We start from the raw sequence: 21,831 nt of genomic DNA, 5'->3' as shown, positions 1-21,831 counted from the left end.
AATAATTTCATTCTAAAGCCAATGTATGAATGATGAATTGGAACGGATATGGAAGGAAGAGGTTATGGTCTATTTCAGGGTATTGTTTTAACTTTTTTCTGAGTGACTACAAGTGTTTTTCTGTCATTATAATAGTAATTGCGGATTAGTTTTCCAGTCGTGTTTCAGCTTCTTACCCCGATAACTTGTACGTCTTCGTGTTTGCGTCCTAGACGTAGGTATCCTGAACAAAGTGTCTGCTGATATTCGACCCAAAACCATTATGAAAACATGGCGTGTCTTAGATCTTTCGTTCAGTGGTATCAGAGACCACAGCAGAATCTGGTGGAGTCTGTGTAACATCGGGATGGGGGGGGGGGGGGGTTTAGGATTGCCACGCGTGTTACTGTGTGTAAAATCGTGCCTAGTTGGGGGAGGGGGGAGGCGAATTAACGTAGACGATATATGAGCACTCGTTTGTTCTGAGCTTCCGTTTCTCCAGAATACCTCCTGTGGCGCTTGCCGGTACGTAAAACAGTGGCTGATACTTATACCAGTAATGTTAACCAGTGGGCTTCACTTCTTGACAAATAATAGCCCAACATAGGCGGCATAGAAATTCCTCATAAATATTTTCTGATGTTGAAGGCAGATAAGAAAGACGGGCCACTCTGTAGGGGGGCTCTACATCGCGTTACTTTTTTTTTACTTTAAACCAACTACTACATCTGTCCTCAGTGTCTTAAGGTTGTTCCTTATCCTTCATTTGCAGGCCATTCATGGTTTTGTTTTTAGTAAAATACCCACGAAATACGGCGATTGTGTAAAAGAGAAACAAATGACAATAGATGTTAATATCTGTAAACCTTATTTTGAAGCACGTAAAGACACCAGTCTACATTTGAATCTCTGCGATTTATGAATAATGTCTCCATTTTGTTATGGAACATGTAAAATGGTTGTGATGGGAGTAGTAGATTATAACTGTGGGGGTTTTGGGTTTCTGTGGGAGGCGTAGGTCTATTAATATTTGTGCATGGAAAGGAATATTTAAGAATAAATATAAGATATTGCATAACATTTCATTTCCGAGATAAGCCGTGTTGAATTTAAGCCTGTGTTTTCCAAGAAAAGTATTTATATTTGTTTAAATCTTGTCAGTCTAATCACAATAAAATTCCTATTAAATATTAAAATATTACCATAATTAACATTTAAATATTTAAAATATATTAAATGATGCTGTCTATCGAAATGTCCGATTTACATTAGATCATCACTCCTTTACACGACATGTTTCAGTTCTAAAAGAACTATCCTCAGGTGTATAAAATAAACTTAAATATAATTGTGATTAGACTGACAAGATTTAAACAAATATATAATTATCACAATATGACGCAACTTTATCATCTCAAGAAAAGTATTGTTAAATTACCTTATATTGGCACACAGCTGAAGAAACTGTACGATTGAAGATTGAATTCTTCATGACATTCGCATTCTAAAGATGAAGAGTTCCATGTTTGTTTGTTGGGTTATACAAAGATGTTCTACCAACCACTGTGTTTCATTTAGCTTCGGTCAAAGTTTGAAGGTCTGGGAGTAGTAGGCCGAAACCAGGTGAGCGTTTCATTATTATGTGCGGTCTAAACATGTCTAATCTGTTGGAATCATACATAGTCAAAGAGGAATTTTTATACTGTAGAGTTACAAGCTATAAATAATGGTCACGCAATTCTATCAGGATGCCTCTGAGAGGCTGTTTCTTCATGTGCCAAATGTAACAACTATAATAATGGTTGTGTGGAAATGTGTAGGGTAGTTAGGGGTTTACTACTATAATAAAAGTGTGACACATTCGAAAATAAATTTCTTGAAGGGTTGCAGGTCGTTTCGCTATTACTTCCCTGCTAACCCTCGTAACAGAACGTACTTTGGAATCGTGCAGGTACCAGTTGCACTGATAGACTAATTAATTTATCATCCGTTCCATTCACGTCTAGAATTGGTAAAGTGTAATATGGGCACAAGTGCTGTAATACGATCAATAAGGGAATAAGTTGGTTGCTGCATTACTTGCATACTGTATATTGAACAAATTATACCGATAAGATAACAGAACGTCGAGACGTTTTTAACAGTATTTAAGGTGGTGTGCACGTGCACGTGTTAAGTAATAGTCCTATATTTTTCAGTTATTTTCAGAAATTCAACAGCTAATCTGAATAATTTCTGTTTGTGTTTCCGGATACACCCATTTTAGAAATAGACACGCGACATGAGCTGGGATAGCTTGCTACGAACTGACGAACCGGATGTCCTGTGTTTAGTTCCTGGCTGGGTCAGGGATTCTCATCCTTGTACCGAGATTAGGACGTTTGAATCTGTATCTTCACTCTCCCATGCATCTTCATGTTAATGGCGCTTAATGAAACGCAGGGGAAATTCTATTTCCACGCGGTAAGGCACTGAAGCTGTTGGCTACCGTTCACAAGTGTTCATATTGGTCTGCTCTACGCAGAGACTAATATTTATTTGCCTGTATCTTACACTAAATATTTTATTTTTTATTTAGTGTTCTGTCTGACGACAGGTCCATATGAACAGGATCCTTCCATCCTTTTCTCGGACTGGGACCTGTTCATATACGTTCTTGGCAGATGATCCAGAAGTGGTTTGCCATTGCCTTCTTCTGTGTGTGAATGGAGTAATTGTTGGGATGCCACGGAGAAACCGGGGAAGAAGCCCCCGGAGGAAAACTCCGTGTTGCCTAGACCACGGCCTTGCCCAACACAAGTTATAAATTCGGGCACCGCCGGGAATCGAACCCGAGACCCCAGGATTACAAGGCCAGCGTTCTAACCACTAGACGACCGTGGCCACACACTAAATATACAAGACTATAATTTTATCTCTTTTTTCTATGAGTGTGAGACTCTTATTTCTCACCATAAGGCAGGGACGTATGTTGACAATGTTTGAGGAGGAGGTGCTGATTAGAATATTTGAGCGTGTAAGAGTGAATATCACAGGGGGATGGAAAAATTTACAACTTCATAATTCATACCTTACCAAACAGGCCTGTTATAAACGTGACCATTTCAAGGAATTTGAGATGGGTGAGGCATGTAGCTCGCATGTGAGAGATGAGATATGTAAGATTACACACATTTTAGTTGGAAAGCGTAAGGGATCAGGTCACTCGGGAGACCAATGTATAATAGTAAAATACGAATTAAGGAAATAAGGTGTGAAATTGTGGATTGGATTCATGTGGCTCAAGACATGGTCCATTGGCGGAATGTCGTGAACATTGTGATAAACCGTCCCTGTCCATAAAGGGCGGGGAGTTTCTTGGCCATCTGAGCGATTATCAATTTCTCAGAAACTACTTTTGATCCATTGAATTATCTGTTAGGCTGTATACTGTAGTTTGAAGGACAGCTAGGAGCAGCCTTAACCGCCCTAAAGAAAAACATCTCTCGCGTCATTAACATAATGCACGATAATAGTCACTTGTTGGTGTTTGTGATCTTCATTCATATTCTGAGAACATATGCACAAAAATTTCCCCTTCTCGCTACGATATTAGTGTCTGTCAACTTAAAGGAGGGACTAATGCTACCTGCAGGTAGAGTGTACGTACATTTTCTCATTTCTTCAGAATGGGCAGTGTATTCTGCTATTGATAAGAACCTGACCCAGATGTTATTACTTACATTTATTAATGGTAAAAAGTTTCAGCTGTACTGCTACTGGGATACTTGGACAATCCGTTCTTCAAGTGCCTTAGCACTGCGGGTCCCAACTTTTCGTTGGCTTGATCTATAGACATTCGGTAAGACTCCTTGGACGAGGTACTGCTATAGTAGCTTTAAATTCCTACTTAAAAACAAGAAACATGTTCATTAACAACACTTGGCAAATATTTTTTTGGTTTTTCCAAGGTCGTCCTTCTATTCCCCTTCCTCGCGAAAGAGTGAAAATAATTTTACTACAAATTTCTGAAATTTACTCGTAAATATGAAAGCGAAAATGTAAGATGTTGTGATATATTTATTAGTGGGCTGATGTAAGAAGGAAGTATTTCGATTCTCCCATTATTTTTTGTCTGAAGAAAGAGCATGTGGTTGTCTTTTTTACAGTACAGATGGACTGAGCTTGATTGTGGCCACTTACATCCATCTAACACCTACATGAGTTGGTGCTGAATCAGAGACAATTTACAGACATTTGCGGATTTCTTACGGGTTGGGCCGAATTAGTTAGCATACTTAACTCGTATTTGGGAGTGTCTTGGTTTAAATCTCGGGGTGGAAATATAAGATTTTTCGTGCTGGGCAAAATTCAGGTTAATACTTAAAAATAAACCACATTTCCATTTTTAATAACCATTAATCTATCATTTACAGTCTTCCAGAATTTGACACTACATAGCCTGCAGAATTGAAGCACTGCCTTTAAATAAAACAGGAATTATTAAACTATAACAATCAGTCGTACGAATTTGACACTAAACTACATTCATGCTTATATGTACATGTATAATTTCTTTCATGGAGAAACGGGTTGAAATTATTCGTCTCCTTTTGGAACTGACCTATATACAATAAACAATATATTTATTTTCCCAGATTTTTGTCAGGTATAATGTCTCAAACGTAATTTGTATTTAAATTTATGTCTGTGGTTTTTATTGTTTGACCTTGATGCAATAGTCCATACAATTACGTATTTCGTGACAGCTGCTCATTAAGGCCGGAAATATATCAATTGATTATGTAAAGTTTTCAAAACAGTAACATCTATATAAACAAACATTTCCATCATACTATATACCTACTGATTAAGTTAAGAGAAAACGTAAGTTTCTTTTGTTTTGTGAACAATGATAATAAAGAGAGTTAATTAGTTATGATGACAATATATTTGCATTCTTAACATGATAGCGTAAGCACAAATAAGTCTGTTATTCGTGAAGTCTTCCTGCTGTTTAAACAAACGCTATAATTATAATAACTTGACGTTCCTGTATCAGGAATCCGACGTTTTGGCGCTATCAATTTGGCATCTGAAAAGAAAAGAAACAAAATGAGAATGAGCTCAACAAACGTGTTTAAGTAATGCTCCTAAGAATGCCCGGTGAAAATGCGAAAATTGTTCTACTTCCGTTATTGTAACTGCAGAATATAGCAACACGTTTATTAACCCATTGTCTTATTTACTTTTTTTATTTCACCGAAGTACGTGTTTGTTACCAGAATCGTGAGGAAATTGGGGAGCTACAATGAGTACCGTAATCCGGTCAGGAAAGCTAGCAATGGCTGGGGGTTCGTCGTGCTGACCACACGTCACCCTATATCTGGTCGGATGATCGTTCACCTCTGCTTAGGCATGTGAACGTGAGTCCAGAAGCCAACTAGTCAGCTTTGGCTCTCAGAGGGCTGTTACGCCACGGATTATTATTTCGTGTTTATATTTCATTAATTTCCATAATTGATAATTTTCCTGTAGACGCTTAAGAATCAAGATACTTTAATCAATTGAATGATTGGTAAAACGAATATCTGTATTATCAACTTTAGTGTGGACGTGCTTAAACTCGGTCAATGTAACAAGGTACCCAGAATGGCAACATAAAGCCTGCCCTACCTGATGTCAACCTTAGCTTTGTGACTTTTACACTGTTATCAAAAATGAGGCCTCGGACACAGAATCGTGGTTTATAATCATTACACCTGTTGTGGAGGAAATACCACAATAGAGAAATTGTCACTGTAATTTCTAAATATGAATTTTATTTGTTCGTTGACGTGTTGGCTGTCTCGTGCAACCAGTGCAGTTAGATCTTGGATTCAATAAGTACTTAACTAAGCCAGTGTCTAGCGTATCGAGAGACCCGGTAACCTTCTCGTAAGGACAGTTCCATCTCAGATCAGCTGCCTCACCAGCCAGATCTGATCCCCAATAGGCGCTGTTTCATTTCCAGGATTACGCTAATGCTCCTTTGCTTCACTTTTATCATTTCGTGATTTCGGTTGTATTTCTCTTTTTTATTTTACTTTCATTTTCTTCTCTATCTTCTGATTCACTCCCTCCTTTCTCTGAATCCTCATCCTCCCTTTATATCCTTCTTCTGTGCCGTTTCCAATCTGGACTCAACGTTATAGTGGGGGGAGGGGAGTCTCTTTTCTCTGTGTCCCCACACTCCAGGTCCGTCTCATCAGTTCGCCTCCTGGATTATACCCATCCCCTTTCTAGTACCGGGACTTTAGGCTCAAACTCCCCCCTCCCAACACACCCCCTTGTCTACAACATCTCTTCTTTTTTATTTATACGTCTCTTATTCTGGTACCTCCCTTTTCTTGCCTCAATCACTCCTAGCCGAGTTCGCTGGTGCCCTCAGCGGCTTTTCAATTAAACCGGACTGTTGGGGCTGGGGTTATGTGGCTCATATTAGCGAATACGGTCCTCTGGAGACAGGACTCCATCCTGTGACCAATAATGGAGCGGCAGAATTGGTTTCATCCTGACATATATAGGATATATATGTATGGCTTAAAACAGAATACGGCTTAAGCCAAATCTCTTATTGCCTCTTTTTTTTATCTCAGTGGATTATGTGTCACGCTGAAGCTACTCAACTGTTGTCTGTGATAGTGTTCTTGAGTTTTTGGACCAGTAAGGCGTATTTATTTTCTAGCCGCAAGCGAAGTATATACTTATTAGACATAGGCATATACGGCTAAGACATTAAAGACACCTGATCTGTTCTTGGTGGTACCTGATTCGAAATACGAGCCCGCTGATTTTTTACTGCTCACTTGTTTTCATTATTTTAAGCGATTGTTTCACAACTAATATCCGATTTTTTATCGTTGTCTTCGTATTATAATGCCATGTTGTCTTATAGACGGTTACCAACGTTTCGGAAGAACATGTCGCCTCTATCTCTTACCCCAAAGGTGGAGGCAGCACGTTCTTTCAGAATGCTGGTAATCTCCTATAAGAACAGAATGGCGTCATGAACCCGAAGATCACACTTCTAATTTTTATAGTCGTGAAAACCTCATTTATTTGAGGCTTGTTGTTACAATTCCTTTAAAATGCAACCATGCTCCTTATTGGCCGTGCATTAACACTTATTTTCCGTAAGGTACAGTGAAAGTGGCTGTCTTAAATAAAATAAACCATGTATTTAAAAATAAATCACGTGGTTTAAACTTTCACAGTTATCTTAATGGTCGGCTACGCCTGCAGTCTGGATGAATGAGTAGTTCTCCTCTGCCGTTTTAGAACCTGCTCACAAATAAACTACGCTTTGCGGTTGAACATTAATTTCGTAGAGTCCACTCTGAGATTAAATTTAACTTTACGTTACACCGGAGATTAGTATACGTCACCCTGCACGAAACAATGAACTGATACAGGGTGCCCTATCCTGTTCCCATGCCAGTCAAAGCATGCCCTCCTCTGGATATTTATTTTTTCGTTATTAACTGAAATAGGTTTAATGTAAATTCCTATTTGAAAAGTTTCGCAGGTTGGAAAATTGTAGCTTATTGCAAGTAGTGAGTACGTCCATTAAAACAAGTGTATCCTTGTATTAATATCACGTTGCAGGCCTGGTTTATTAACATGTGCTTATAGTGCTATACCTGATAAAGTTGAAAAGTTAGACTCTGTGCTAGTCGGCAAGGTAGATAGTGTATTCGGTAGTATTTGAAGGGTTTGGTGTGGTTGGTGGAGGTAGCAGGTTTAAATCACCGCGTGTGTTCGTGCGTGTGTGCCTACAGAATAGGTGTTTGCAATTTGTTTCCCAATAATCAACCATATGTAATCAGAAACATGGTCCTGTGCTGGTACTCAGCGATATGAATTCAATGGAAGGGTTTCTACAGAGAGGAAAGGGGGTGAAGGAGGGATGGGAATAGAGGGTTGAACTTGTATAGCTCGCTGTTTTCGATATCTCGAACGTGTCGGAAATTGCATGGCCAGCTTTGAATAATGCTACAAGCTGCAGCATCTGTCTGCAAGTGTCCGTACTATAATGTTGCATGTATATGTGTTTGCGCTTATGTGATATGTCATGGGTCCTCATTTAAACCCGTTCCTCATATACAGGACATCCTAGTCTCGAATGCAACCAAGCTAGACAGTCAGTCAGTCATTCACATTGCGAGAATCGACTTCATGTCAGGTTCCTAACACCATGCATCACCATTCCCAATACAGCAACATACGCTCACATCCTTCTCAGTTCTACACTAGGATGTGCTATGGAAATTGCATTAGCTTCCTCTGTCCGAGATCCAACCCTCTCCCACAAGTTTGTAGGTCCGTCCGTCTGTCCGTTCGCCGGTGGGTAGCCGCCATGAGTGATTGAGCAACAGAGGTCAAAATGATGGACCATCGTATTAACGGACAGCTCACTGCGACATATGACACATGGACACATACCATCACTCTGTGACACTGCCTTGTATCTGTGATGAAAACCAGCAGAAGAGATGAGAGGAAATTTGGATTTGCGAATCATCAACATCGTCACCATTCATCATTGTGATTGCTAAAGGTTTATCCTACCCGTCTGCAATCCTCGGTCTTGTCAAAGGGCGCTTGAATTAGCCTCTGCAACACTATAGATAGAATGCCTTAAAACACTTTGGCCTTTTCTTAATTACTGTGTAAAGAAACGTTTGCTTCATGTACTATATTATTTATTATGAGCCGGGATAGCTCAGTCAGTATAGTGACTGGCTACGGGCTGGACGACCGGGGTTCGATCCCCGACGGGGGCAGAGGATTTTTCCTCTAGCCTCTGCGTCCAGACCGGCTCTGGGGCCCACCCAGCCTCCTCTACAATGGGTACCGGGGTCCTTTCCCGGGGGTAAAGCCGGCCGGGGCGTGATGCTGACCACTCACCCCCATCTAGTGCCGAGGTCAAGGAAGAGAGGAGCTATACCTCCACTCCCCCCAAACGTCTACATGGCTTATAGTGGGACAAACTTTACTTTTACTTTTACTATATTATTTATTATTATTCAGTGTTCTGTCTGACGACAGGTCCATATGAACAGGATCCTTCCATCCTTTTCTCGGACTGGGACCTGTTCATATACGTTCTTGGCAGATGATCCAGAAGTGGTTTGCCATTGCCTTCTTCCGTGTGTGAATGGAGTAATTGTTGGGATGCCACGGAGGAAAACTCCGTGTTGCCTAGACCACGGCCTTGCCCAACACAAGTTATAAATTCGGGCACCGCCGGGAATCGAACCCGGGACCCCAGGATTACAAGGCCAGCGTTCTAACCGCTAGACCACAGCCATAGAGACACGATTTTCAGTCTGGTAGTTCGCTATATTATCATCATTATAATTTTTTATTTAGTTTTAACCATCTTAAAGGGTAGCTGTCCATGAGCTAGGGTCAGACCTTGCACCTGAGGTCTATTATTATTCATATATCGCCATGCTTATCATGGACACTGGCACAGTAGAATCATTTTAATTGTACTAATTATTAGGATCATTTGAAGCAGCAGGGTCGAAGGATTTTAACTCTGTTAAAAAACAAACTAAAATAAAGACTTCCTGAGATTTTCTTGTGCAAAGTGGTTTTAAATAGTTTTTTGTGGAACACTTCATCGGAAGTGTTTCCCACCGGCTTCAGACCATTTATGTGAACGATTTGTTCAGAAGTATGGAGCTGTAAATGTACTCCAGTCTTCCTAGAGCAATGCTACTTATTTTTATCTGGCTAAATATTGCGATGCATCACGTCATACGTAATTTAATTTTAAGCTTTATTCGCCTCTGCTGGTAATCCATGTGCCGCACGCTTTAGGAATATTTCCACAGGCCCCACCGCGTGCCTGTTTAGGCAACCACAATATAATCGGAAGGCAAAATGCAAATTACTTTTAATCCTGCAGTAAACAGAAGCTATGGATATAAGTAAAGTAAAGTTTGTCCCACTACACGCCATGTAGGCGTTTGGGGTGAGTGGAGGTATAGCTCCTCCCTTCCTTGACCTCGGCACTAGATGGGGGTGAGTGGTCAGCATCACGCCCCGGCCGACTTTACCCCCGGGAAAGGACCTCGGTAACCATTGTAGAGGAGGCTGGATGGGCCCCAGAGCCGGTCTGGACGCAGAGTCTAGAGGAAAAATCCTCTGCCCCCGTCGGGGATCGAACCCCGGTCATCCAGCCCGTAGCTAGTCACTATACTGACTATGGATATAGATATTTAAATTAAATGAGTATTACTTATAAATAACAGGAAACACTGCGCCTGTCATATATTTCCTAAGTCCTTGCAGAAACATTGTTTAATGTCGTTGAAATGCTCCACCTCACATTTCAGTTCGTGGCCTATGTGCGCGGAAGGGTCAGGGCGCGAGCCCGCCTGGAGCCGCCGCCGGTGCAGATCTTGGTGGTAGTAGCCTATCATATCCTTTTTAGTAATGCACGTATGAGGATGCTTGCACGATGTTTCTCTCTGACGCTGTTACTTCGGAAGTCAGCCTGAAATGGAGTAGTAGGATCAGTTACTTTACTTCTCGCTAACCGTTAATGATTTCCCCAGCTGGCCACCCCAATAAACTTGGACGGACGAACGTACAGCGTAAACATCGCTGTGGGACGAAAGCCGACAAAAGAAAAGAGAGTTTCACAAGGAGATGATGATGGTATGGAGGAAGAGAATCTGAAAAGAAGCCAATTTCTCACCCTCTCTTCTTATTTCTTACAAAGAGAAATTTTCAGAGAACTCTCTTCTGCGAGATGCTAGTATGTCTTTCATTGGCGTAATTGAAAAACGTATTAAACTTAGATATTTCCTCTTCATCACTCCAACCTATCTTTCTTCGTCTTCCTTCACAATTTCTTCATAACTTTTAGCAGACTTTTGAAGTAATTTGAACTTGCTCAGTTGGCTGGCATTTTATTTTCTTGAGCCTGCAAATATGTTAAAGAAGACTGCTAGTTCAAATCTCTTTCAGCCATACACGAAGCCCAATTTATCGCATTTTTCTGCATGCACGAAGACTCCGATCGTCCATTTTGAGACACCAATTTACTTAAATTACAGAACACGGAACAGACATCTTCCTGCGCTAGTAAAGCGTCCTTTGTGTGTGTATCATGAAGGCGTAGATACGAATGTGAGAAGGAAAGTTCTTCACTTCGCCACTTGATGAAAGTAGGTGTCAGTTTGACTAATTCCACAGAGCAAAATCATCCTTCGAAAGTTGATGGTCACTTAGCTGGTCAAGAAATTGTCCGCCTTTTATGTAACCGGAATGTTTATTACCATTTTCAAAACAGCTCGTAACTAAACTCTGTCATGAGCCACTTGTATCCAGACCAGATTCTTGCAATCGATTGTCTTGAGATCAATGAATATTATCTTCCCATCTACGTCTATGTCTCACAAGATGCCTCTTCCTTTCCGACTATAATTCAGGTTCGGCGTGTTGGTGGGGAGGTAACTGAAAAAAACGTTAGCTCTTTGTTTACGATGGCATTCATTGCTTTTTGCACGGAATCGTAGGGAGGAAGACAGACTTTTAACGTGAAGGGAATTTGTGTTACATCTGCGTGAACAGAAGGGTTCAGATTACAACCTGTGGAAAATCCAATAAAAACACGAAGATAAATAACTGTTTATTGAAGGGATTTTTATAATTTTTTCTTACTGTTTCTTCATTTATTTGAAAGAAAACTGCTCAATTTAATTGTAATTTCCAATAAAGCAATACTGGTAACAAATCCGTAGTTTATTTCTGTTGTGCGGACAATTTCTTCACTTACCGTTCTCTGTCGTCAGATTCCGTTTGTTTAATTTTTCGTGACGTGTCAGTGCAAGCAAGACGGACATATTTTGCGCTTAGCGTAGCAAGAAATGTTAGCGATGATAATTCTACAGAACCATCGCTTTGGACAGGGGAAGAAAATTAGAATAGGTTATTTTACGTTCACTCACACACATTCTCGAGAACACTTTATGGAAGAATGTCCAACAGTTGTAACCACTGTAAACCACTGTTCCGTTTCTTAAAGGCTCAACCTTAGGCCTATGGTGACTGCTTATATGTTGGACGAACGATGTTCGATTTCCAGTCATATGTCCAGAATAGGCAGCAATGAAAGGAAATCGGGCTTCGGCCGGGTATAGGTAACACATTTGAAGATGATCTTTGGGCTCGGGCTGTGTAAAAGTCTAAAATTTTGGCTTGTGCAGATCTCGAAACCCAGTCTCCTATGAACGAAGGACTTTTGAAGCTTTACATCGACGCCCACCGTTTGCTTTTAAGATGAAATACAGAGGAGAGATGTTAGCCCAACTTGATGACCGGTGTTCGATTCCCTTATACCATATTCAGAACGACACGGGAGAACCCTCCTACCTTAGCTACTGGGATTGTTTTCTTGCGGGGAGGCTTCGGGAGTATGACGTTGACTACTCACTTTTATCTAGTGCTGAGTATGAGTGGATCTTTGTAACTACGGCCGTAAGACGCCTTCCTAGCATGCTGCATACAGATAACATCATCTTGGATCTCTAGACAAACTAGTCGTGAAATGCGATTTCTGTGTTGTCTACTTCCCTAATTATTTTTCCGTCGATAATGATTAATAGTTTCTAATTGGCGTGAGGAACTTTTGGAACTACTTCATAAAGATACCAAAGATCAAAACATTATCTCTAGTTCTGAAACGGGATCATATCGTAAATAAATTTTTCCAAAAATTTAATGCTAACAACAATAGGTTTTCCGGTAAATATTAAAATCCATCCTAATTCAGGGTCTGAGTGTGTGGACTAGATTTAAGTGGCAGGGTCCAGTAGAAGGCTGATGTGAATAAGACAATGAACATTTACTGGAGATACTGGGAACGACCCGTTCTTCAAGTTCCTGAGTACTGCGGGTACCAACTTTTCGTTGGCTTGATCTATAGACATTCGGTAGGACTCCTTGGACGAGGGATCGGCCCGTCGCAAGGCCTCTACCTGTACACAGGACAGAAAAACGCGGACAAACATCCATGGCTTGAGCGGAATTCGAACCCACGGTCCCAGCGACCAAGAAGCACAAGGCCCACGCCTCAGACCGCGTGGCCACTGCGGACTCATGAACATTTAGGTTTCACAAAAGGAAACGAAAAATTAGTTTATTAACTGAGCAACTACAGCTTCTCAATATGGCTTCTATTCCATGGAAGGATTTAAAATGGATGTCAGCTGCTATTCAAGATGGTTGAAAGCAAAGCTGGAACATGTACATTTGCTGAAATCAGGAGCTGCGTCGAAGAGGACTACAGAGTTCAGCCTGCATTCTGGAAGGTAAACGACAAAAGTGGTGTACACATCAGAAGATCTCATTCCTTGGATCTTTGGTCTACTCTTTGCAGCCCTCTGATTGGCTCTCGCCGTTTATTGATCAATCCGCATGGCTTGTTTCCGGCGACACACCAATGAGCTGAAACAAGTGAACTCCAGTCTCACCCCATGCCACCCCTAGCATGCCACAACCACCAGCAGTAGCGGTGACAGCGAGCGAGCACTGCGCGGTGCAGCCCCCGGAGCGAATTAGGCCCACCACAATTTAACCCTCATCTACCACCCACCACGTTCATTTATTGGAACTTTTTGTAGTTTGTGTAGTAAGGCGCTGTTAATAGCAATACTGTTAAGCTTATGAACGAGATAAACGTGTTCTTTACCGTAGCGAATAACAATTTCATATAAGGAAATACATTATAAGGTGTGTGTTCTGTTTCTGTTAGCGCAGTATGATCAATAATGATTACACTTTTCAGTTTTTCGTAAGATTTTCTTGTTATTTACGAACGGAATTGTCCCAAAGAATCTCCATGTTTCTTCCGGTTAAAAACAATGACAATGAAACATCTCTTAACATCAAACAATTCTAAATTGAATTTGAATCAGGCTAATTTTACTTATATGGCCATCATTATAGGCTTTCTGGAGTAAACGCTGAGAGAAGAGTGTTCAGTGACATTTTTTACCAAGTCTAAAAGTGATATTTCCTAGAATACGGTAATTACTATAGTCAGTTTTGTTTATAGGTCTAGTAGTAAGGTTCTTTTAGCAGCAGTTGTTTAACATATGATTTTATAATATGAAGCTAAAAGAATATCGTACAAAATAGAGGACCATCTGCTGCAAATGTATGATTCAGTGTTTTTTCTATACTTTACATGTTACAGCCTCACTTAAAATTTATAAAACACGAATAGCATGATTATAATTTTACTGCGGCAACATGCAAGTAATTATGGGTTACATTAACTGACCATTAAAATGACAAAAGTGTAAAGAATGACTTATATTTACTTGCAGATGCAAAGACACGGACTTTGCTTTTTAATCTCACTAAAACGACAATCACAGCTGAACTCTCTGCGCTTTATCAGTGACGTGTTCCTTTAATTCCGAGACGCTGGTGTATGAGATTTTTAAGGCTTGGAGAATGGAGACGTGGACATTTCTTCTCGTCGAGTATTGAAAAATTCGGAATCATAACGAGTTATATCGGGCCTCTAATATGTACCTTGTAATTGCAGTTGTAGTGTTGGCGATGATATTAATGTTGATCCTGTTCGTGGTGATAATCGCGATTTTTGTAGGATAATATTGTGATTTTATCGGATTTGTGTTTCAGCTAGTGGCTGAGCAAAGCCACGAATATAATTTCGGTTATTTCACTCATGCGATTTTCAAATTTAGATTATGAATTGCAAATCTGTACATTCATAACCGTAGTTTTTCTTATTCTGTTTATTGTTTGAATAACAAATGCCTTCCCTTTGTAAGACAACAACTGTTTCCAGTCCTGTCTTTAGATATTTCCCAGAATTTATATCAATCGCCTGCAGTGGGATTCAAGTTTCGAAGCGGATAATTAGGCCTTCTGAAACTCTGTTCTCTTTAAGGAGATTTTGGCAAACACCATCTGTAAATAAATAAATAAATAAGCTCGTGTTCTACGAGGGTAGATACGTCACTTTCAATTGAAACCTCGCGGCGTAATTAAACTCGTAATATGGTAATCCGGATAAGACGCGCTAAGTAAAGGGAAACAAACGTGTTTAGACGGATTGGAGCACCAGTTCTTTTGCGCATGATTGTACATCATGCCGTGAATTTTACCGGTATCGTTGTGTGAGTATAGTAGCTGTGAATTGTCTAATTTTGTTCCGCCGTTATGCTTTTCATGTCTTCTTTCCACCTTATTTTTCTAGCTATTGTGCTCACCTTCCGTCTGTTACTTCCCCGGCAAATGACTGGTTATTCTCCAGCCTCAATGGAAGTAGATGCTCGTCGTATCAGGAAGTGTGAAAAGAAATCGACAAACTGAAGTGACAGGAATGGTTCGATAAGAGTTTTCCGATTGGAATTGTGGGTGAGGAGGTGGGGAGGTGGAGACTGTTGCGTCGGGTTGACAATTCCAAATGAGACATTTAGGCATGTTGAGTGGACGGACTCAGAAAGAAACGAAGGTGTCTACACTATGTTTTGCTCAAGTGAAAACCAAGAAATCGACAAGAGACCTGTGCCTAACCGTCTGCTGTCAGATTAACTGTAGCAAGGAAAATGGAAAGTAGACCCGCAATACATTGTGATGTATTGTGTTTGTCTGCATACAACGAATTTAAAACATTTTTGTTATAAGACTGTCTGAGGCCTTGGAAAATGGTGGGATAAATGAAGCGAATAAAAGAAGAAAAGAAATTGATCTTTACCTTGATGATAGAAAGAGTCCCGTAGTTTATTCGCAAGTGAACAACCCTGAATTTCGAAATGTAAAGATATCAAGGTAATAGGCATGTGACCACGTGAACAATAATCATCTTCTGAAGAAGGAATTCGCATCGTGGAATTTGTTATATATTATTTTCTCTGAACCTGAGGAAAATAGAAATGATGTGTTTACCTACACCCACTGAGGAGCATACTCTTGTTACTAAATTCTAAAATTATTAATATATGTGAAACATTACAAAGTATAAAGCTACGTAGTATAATATTTGGAATTTGAGTCTAATATAATATTCAACAGAGCGTTGTAGCATCCACAACATAACAGAATGGAGCCAGGAGTTTGGATAAATACACAATAGTGTACGTTACATGAATGATAAGCCGGCACAATGTTGATTCCTAGCAGAAAGCGAATTGTTTCCGCAGTCATGTAGTTGTTATGGTAACACACAGCTCCACACTTCTGAGTGACCGACCGCCTATAGGAATCAGAAGACATAACGAGTGGACTCAAGAAACAAAACAGTAACGGAACGTAGCTTCCAATTTCACCATCATTAAATGAGAATACAGCTTACAAAATTATCCTAACTCTCCACAACCTTCACCTGTATTTATCTAGCATCAATCTCAAATATACGCTGTTGTCTGTTTTGTTGAGAGTCAATGAAACCGTCAAGCCTCTCATGAATGCAAATATGATGCCCTTTCGTGTCGTTATTAAGCTTTATTGTGTATTCGTAGCCCGGATGTTGAGATCACTTATCATTTCTGGGAGAATCTTCGACTCATTTTCAATTTATTAAATCCTATTACTATGTACTTAATGAACGCAAATTGCATATAAATATTAATAGTAGGCCTAGCTTGAAATCTGCTCATAACCTGAATACTTTATCGGTTCAACCAAGTTTACGTTCGTTACAGGCAGTCCAATATTATAAGTACGACGCTGAACAGTGGGTTTTCACTGCGATGAAGATGTCAGTTGTGGTATTCTGGTTTGAGACGTTATGTGGTCTTTAACCTTAAAGTTGAAGGCGATACGTTCCTTCGAAACGCTGGTAGCCACCAACAAGAGAACAATTTACATATTGTCTATGTACTGTGGCTCAAATTCTAAGTCAAAAATGCATGATAAATATAAAGGCTATACTGTTGCTAAGAATTATATTTTATATATTTTCATGTCTCCTCCTTGTCTGCCTTCGTTCTTTCTATTTTCTACCTTCTACTAATCATACTTTATTGATGGTCGGTGTAATTTCTTTCATTAGTTACAACAGTACAAAATAAAATTCTACGAATAAGAAATAATAATTATTTAAGACGCGTACTTATCAGTAGGCCCCTGTTATTTTCCTTTTTCGTTTCCTTGTTTAAAACTTTAAAAAAAATCCCTTTTATTTATTGAACAGTGACCGTTTATTAGAAGTGATTTCGTGTTTTTTTTTAATGTGTTGGCAGTTTAAAAGTACAGGGAAAAACCTGTACAAAATTTTAACCTCAGACGTTGGCAAGAGCATGTTTAATCAACACGGAAATTTGACAATTTGCTTTATTATTGTATATTATACTGTGATCAGGCTCAGTGACAAGTAGCTTGCTTTTGACTTTTCATTTCTGTTTTGAATTATTGTGATGAACACTGATTTATTTTTTGCTTGTCAGGGAGCACCTGAAAGTGATGTATGCATCATTTATCACATCTCACGATATCGCAAATCAGATCATGACGGCCATGAATGGTCGGCACGTTTTTATAAGCTGTATAAACCTTCGGTTTATCATCAGTAGTGGACCTATGGATTACAATAAATTCATCGGTGGCAAGCAAAGTACAAGGCACTACAGAACAAAAGCGAAATTGCAGGCCTGAACACAAATTTGTAGCATATATATTTCAAGTGCGTTATTTACATATCCCATTGGTCTTGTTTATTTATTACGGACTAAAACGTGTTATTGCGAAGCCAGTAACATTATACATATCATACTACATAGTCACGAAATATTTTTCCTTGTACTGGGTTATATATTTAATATATGAAAAATGTTTCAAACATGAGTTTTGTGTGTTTTAATTTTTAATATTTCACATCAAGTACAAATTTCCGAGCACGAGGAGCCGATTTTGAGAAAATGGGTACTCGTATAAATTATAGGTAACTTTGACCTATGAGAAAAAAAAATTAAATTGTTCAAAAATTTTATTGTGGATTTCTAATACGAGATTTAATTAATTCAATAATGATGAATTTGAGACAAACGGACAAGCTTGACTTCCCTGTGTTCTTTCATTCTGTCGGGTGACGTGTAGGCCGGTTCATCCATTGCCCTCGTATCTGACTGTCTACTCTGCAACTCTACCAGGGGCCAATTTGTACCTACTTGCGAATATTAGCATTCTGGCAGTGGTAATACAGTCAGCGAATAGCCCTGTGACTATTCTCGGTCACTATACCAGTGAACCTTCCTACGACTGTTCTGTCACTGTAGGTGTTTAGTCAAGGAGCGAGTCAGTCTGTGCGTGAACGTGCCTGTGGCCGTCTCGGCCGGTCTTGCCACCAGCTGTTACTACTCCCTCAACAGGCGGTCCTACCTTAGCTCATCTTGATTACTAATTTTCCTCGCCTCGACTCAGTTTTAATTGATAACAGAAAACGAAGTGAGAATTAACTTGCTGCGTCACTGGAACGATCACGCAGCGTGTACCACGAGATCGAACAAGGGGCAAGGACATGTTTGTAATCTAGTCTTGTCTTATTTATTTCAAGCTCTTATTTACAATATCAATGACAAATTAAATACATTTTAAAAATTGTATGTATTCTTATTTCATGTTCTCCTGAATTTTATATTTACTACGTTATCAGTAACAAGAAGACATGCGGTTCTTCACACCTCGATAGACATGATCATCTTTGCATTTACAAAAACATTAGTGCTGAATTTGGAAAGGAGCTTGCCATAAATTATTTCGCATTGAATTTCGTTAAATATTCACTATGCTGGAGAGTATTTGAAATAAAAGTTCCAAATTTGTACGGCGATAGAATTTTCAGAAATTAATAAAAATCGATCTGAGCGTCAAGTAAAATTGGGATATTCTGGAACGAAGCGAAATGAATTCAAATTCGCATGAGAGATTTCAGATTTGAATAACCAACAACAAATTTAATAGCTTTCAACTGATCTGCGTTTTTATAGATGAAATATTAGGACAGATGAAATGGCGGGATCTTCCCATAATGTGTTAATTGTATGCTCTTAATAGGGAGAATTCATTAATTATGTAATTATTAATTTATACATCCTGGTAGCCTCATTTATGAATTGAGATACTTGAAGTAAAATGGGGGCCATAATTTCCTACCCGAACATTTTTTTTGAAAAATTTTGACTAATAAGTTACTGCTTGACAAGTTAATTTAAGCTTCTTAAAGTTTACTAAAATAGCTAACTTTAATTTCCATATAATAATGCGATAAATGTTATTATTTTGTGAGAATTTAGCGTTATGTTTTTCCTTTCTTGTTATTTTAATATTCTGCTTTTCGTCATACACATTCTATTATGTTTTATTGTTTACATCTTAGATTTATAAGAAATGCCAAATTCTAAGCACTTAATCCTTTAATTCACAGTGGAAACCTGTATGTATCGCCTGTTTTAGCACTCTGTATTTCAACCACAGAGCGTGTTTATAAGTTTCTTATAACTGTCAACAAACCGTGATTATTTTTTTTATCAGCTTTAATTAATTCGTCTACGATATATTTTAATTAGCTAATCGATAAAGGAGACATGTTTTGTTTAATCTGATACAGAAACTGATTCTCCGAATATTGTATAGTTGAACTTCCTGCTTCAAAGTTTTAAAGTTTAAAAAAATCAGTAGTTTAGTTTACAAGTACTGTTTTCAAGCGGACTGGATATTTTCCTCTTAAAACCTTAAATCAATTTTTGAGATATTAACGTTATTATTTAGCAAGAACAATTTAGAGTTCCAACCACGATATTGCTTTGTTACTATACAGATGTTGAATTTTTGGAAACCGAAGGTCTCATCCTAAGTGGAGTTTTCTGCAGAGTAGCATCCAGATGCTTCCTGAGGCGTCGCACTGGAGCTGATGGCTCCGTGAAATAAACACAACTCTCCGTATATTCTTCTTGGTATTTCTGCTTCGACTCAATTTTCCGATTCGTCGCGGTGCCCGGCCTGTCGCCACCTGGCAACGTCATCTCTCGATCGTCCATCACCTAACGCTGCGCGGCTGTCAACATCTCACCCCTCCTCTTCCCGCCAATCATACCCGCCATAATTAACCTGCTTTATGGTTTCACTCTGCCGGCCCAGCTGGGGTTCAGATGAAACTATGGGAAAAGGTATGGCTGTATACATCATCTGCCTAACGAACACGGATCTCCAACTGGACCGAAATCTCACTTCGGCTCTTGAGGTTTAGAAGCTTTCATTAACTTATTGCAAAGGTTGTGCTATAAGAAGTAAGCAGTGGTGGTAAAGCTATAAAGTTTGCCCAGAAACAGACAAAAATGATTCAGGGTACAAACCAAATGAAACAAATTTTCCTCATCATATGATGTAAACTGTTAATTTGAAAATTCAAACTCGTGGTCGATCGTATGTGCACTACTATTGGTATATATTGATTATTTCATTTCTACGACGCTTCTTCAACAGATGAATTCAAAATTTTCGATTTTAAAGAAAGATACAGCCGCTTAGCAGACCTAAGCGTAGATGTGAGGGTAATATTTTAAAAATACAGAATGAGTGTCATGGTGTGGAGAGTGTTTAACCGAAACAGGATGCGGTTCAGTGACAGGTACTCATGAACTCTGTAATGAATATCCGACTGAAGTAAACTGAAAAATTTTGAAAATTTTTAACTTGAATTTTTTTTTCAAAATTTTCGAAAATTCTTGGCTTTGTGCGCCTTTAGGACAGTTTCCAGCATTTTTGATTTTTCATAAGTTTTCAAAAATTTGATCTTTTTCTTGAAAATTCCCCTCATCTAATCTGTACCCGAACCGGTCTCTGTCTAACGCGGTCTAAACCAGACAATCTGTCTGGCTCATTCGGTGTTTCACAAGCTGTCTGTGCCGAACACGGTCTCTCAGACGGTCTCTGTCACATTCTCTGCGTCGACCGTTCTCAGCCGGACTTGATCTCTGCAACACACGGACCCAGCAGTAACCGATAGGAGCGAGACGGAATTTCAAACATAGTTACATACAGAGGATTGATCTTGCGTAGACAGCGTAGGAAACTGTACGTCAAAGACGATGTCCGGCGGAAACCGTTTCCGAGAGAGATCGTTTGGCGGAATTTTGAAAAAATTTCAAATTTTTCAAAATATCCATAAAACCAAAAGAATGTTGGAAATTGTCCAAATGGTGCACAAAACCAAAATTTTTTGACAATTTTCAACTTCAAAATTTTTGAAGTTGAGCTGTTGAGACAATTTCCGGCATTTTTTGATTTTTCGAAAATTTTGAAAATTTTAAAAATTGTTCAAAGGTCACCGCAAGAGAAGCATACCAGTCTCGCTGAAAGCCACATCCTATGTCTGCCGGACTCGGCCTCTATCTCACCCAGTTGCTACCTGCCTTGGTGTCTGCACCAACCGGCCTCTGCAGGTCTCTGATCTCTGCATGTCCGTGTCTGCCTCACGTGTTGCCGGCCGCACCTGAGCTTGTCAGAAGCGGCACGTTTGAGAACTGTCATACAGAGACCGGTCCGTGCAGAGCCGGAGTCAGGCACAGACCGCATTCGTCAGACACAGTACATCAAAAGCAGTCCGACAGAGACCGGGTCTGGAAGGCATCAGGTGGTGGAATTTTGAAAAATTTCAAAATTTTCAAAAAATCGAAAAATGCTGCAAATTGTCCAAAAAGCGCACAAAACCAAAGAAATTTGAAAAATTTCAAATTATATTTTTTTCAAAATTCTCAAACAAATTTGGTTTTGTGCGCTTTTCAGACAATTTCCAGCATTTTTTGAATTTTCGAAAATTTTGAAAATATTGTAATTTTT

General features: G+C 39.4%; 1 protein-coding gene and 1 long non-coding RNA gene across 2 annotated transcripts in view; one reads left to right on the top strand and one right to left on the bottom strand.

Moving 5' to 3' along the window:
- Window positions 1-20,684, top strand: part of LOC110839330 (mannose-P-dolichol utilization defect 1 protein homolog) — a 95,243-nt gene extending 74,559 nt beyond the window's left edge. Inside the window, exon 5 of the mRNA XM_087355245.1 lies at window positions 19,811-20,684. Within this exon, the coding sequence (XP_087211371.1) occupies window positions 19,811-19,846 (36 nt within the window). The 3' untranslated portion in view covers window positions 19,847-20,684. The remainder of the gene's footprint in view (window positions 1-19,810) is intronic.
- LOC110841323 (uncharacterized) overlaps window positions 4,349-21,831 on the bottom strand; it is a 498,304-nt gene continuing 480,821 nt past the window's right edge. The window contains exon 5 of the long non-coding RNA XR_015536922.1: window positions 4,349-5,053. This is a non-coding gene — a long non-coding RNA (uncharacterized LOC110841323). The remainder of the gene's footprint in view (window positions 5,054-21,831) is intronic.

The sequence above is a fragment of the Zootermopsis nevadensis genome, unplaced genomic scaffold (assembly GCF_977971745.1).
Source record: "Zootermopsis nevadensis isolate Lab colony 2312 unplaced genomic scaffold, Znev_1.0 Znev_ptg000024l, whole genome shotgun sequence".
Taxonomy (NCBI): Eukaryota; Metazoa; Arthropoda; class Insecta; order Blattodea; family Termopsidae; genus Zootermopsis; species Zootermopsis nevadensis.
Note: the sequence above shows the minus strand (reverse complement) of the source record. Positions and strands in the feature narration are given on the sequence as shown.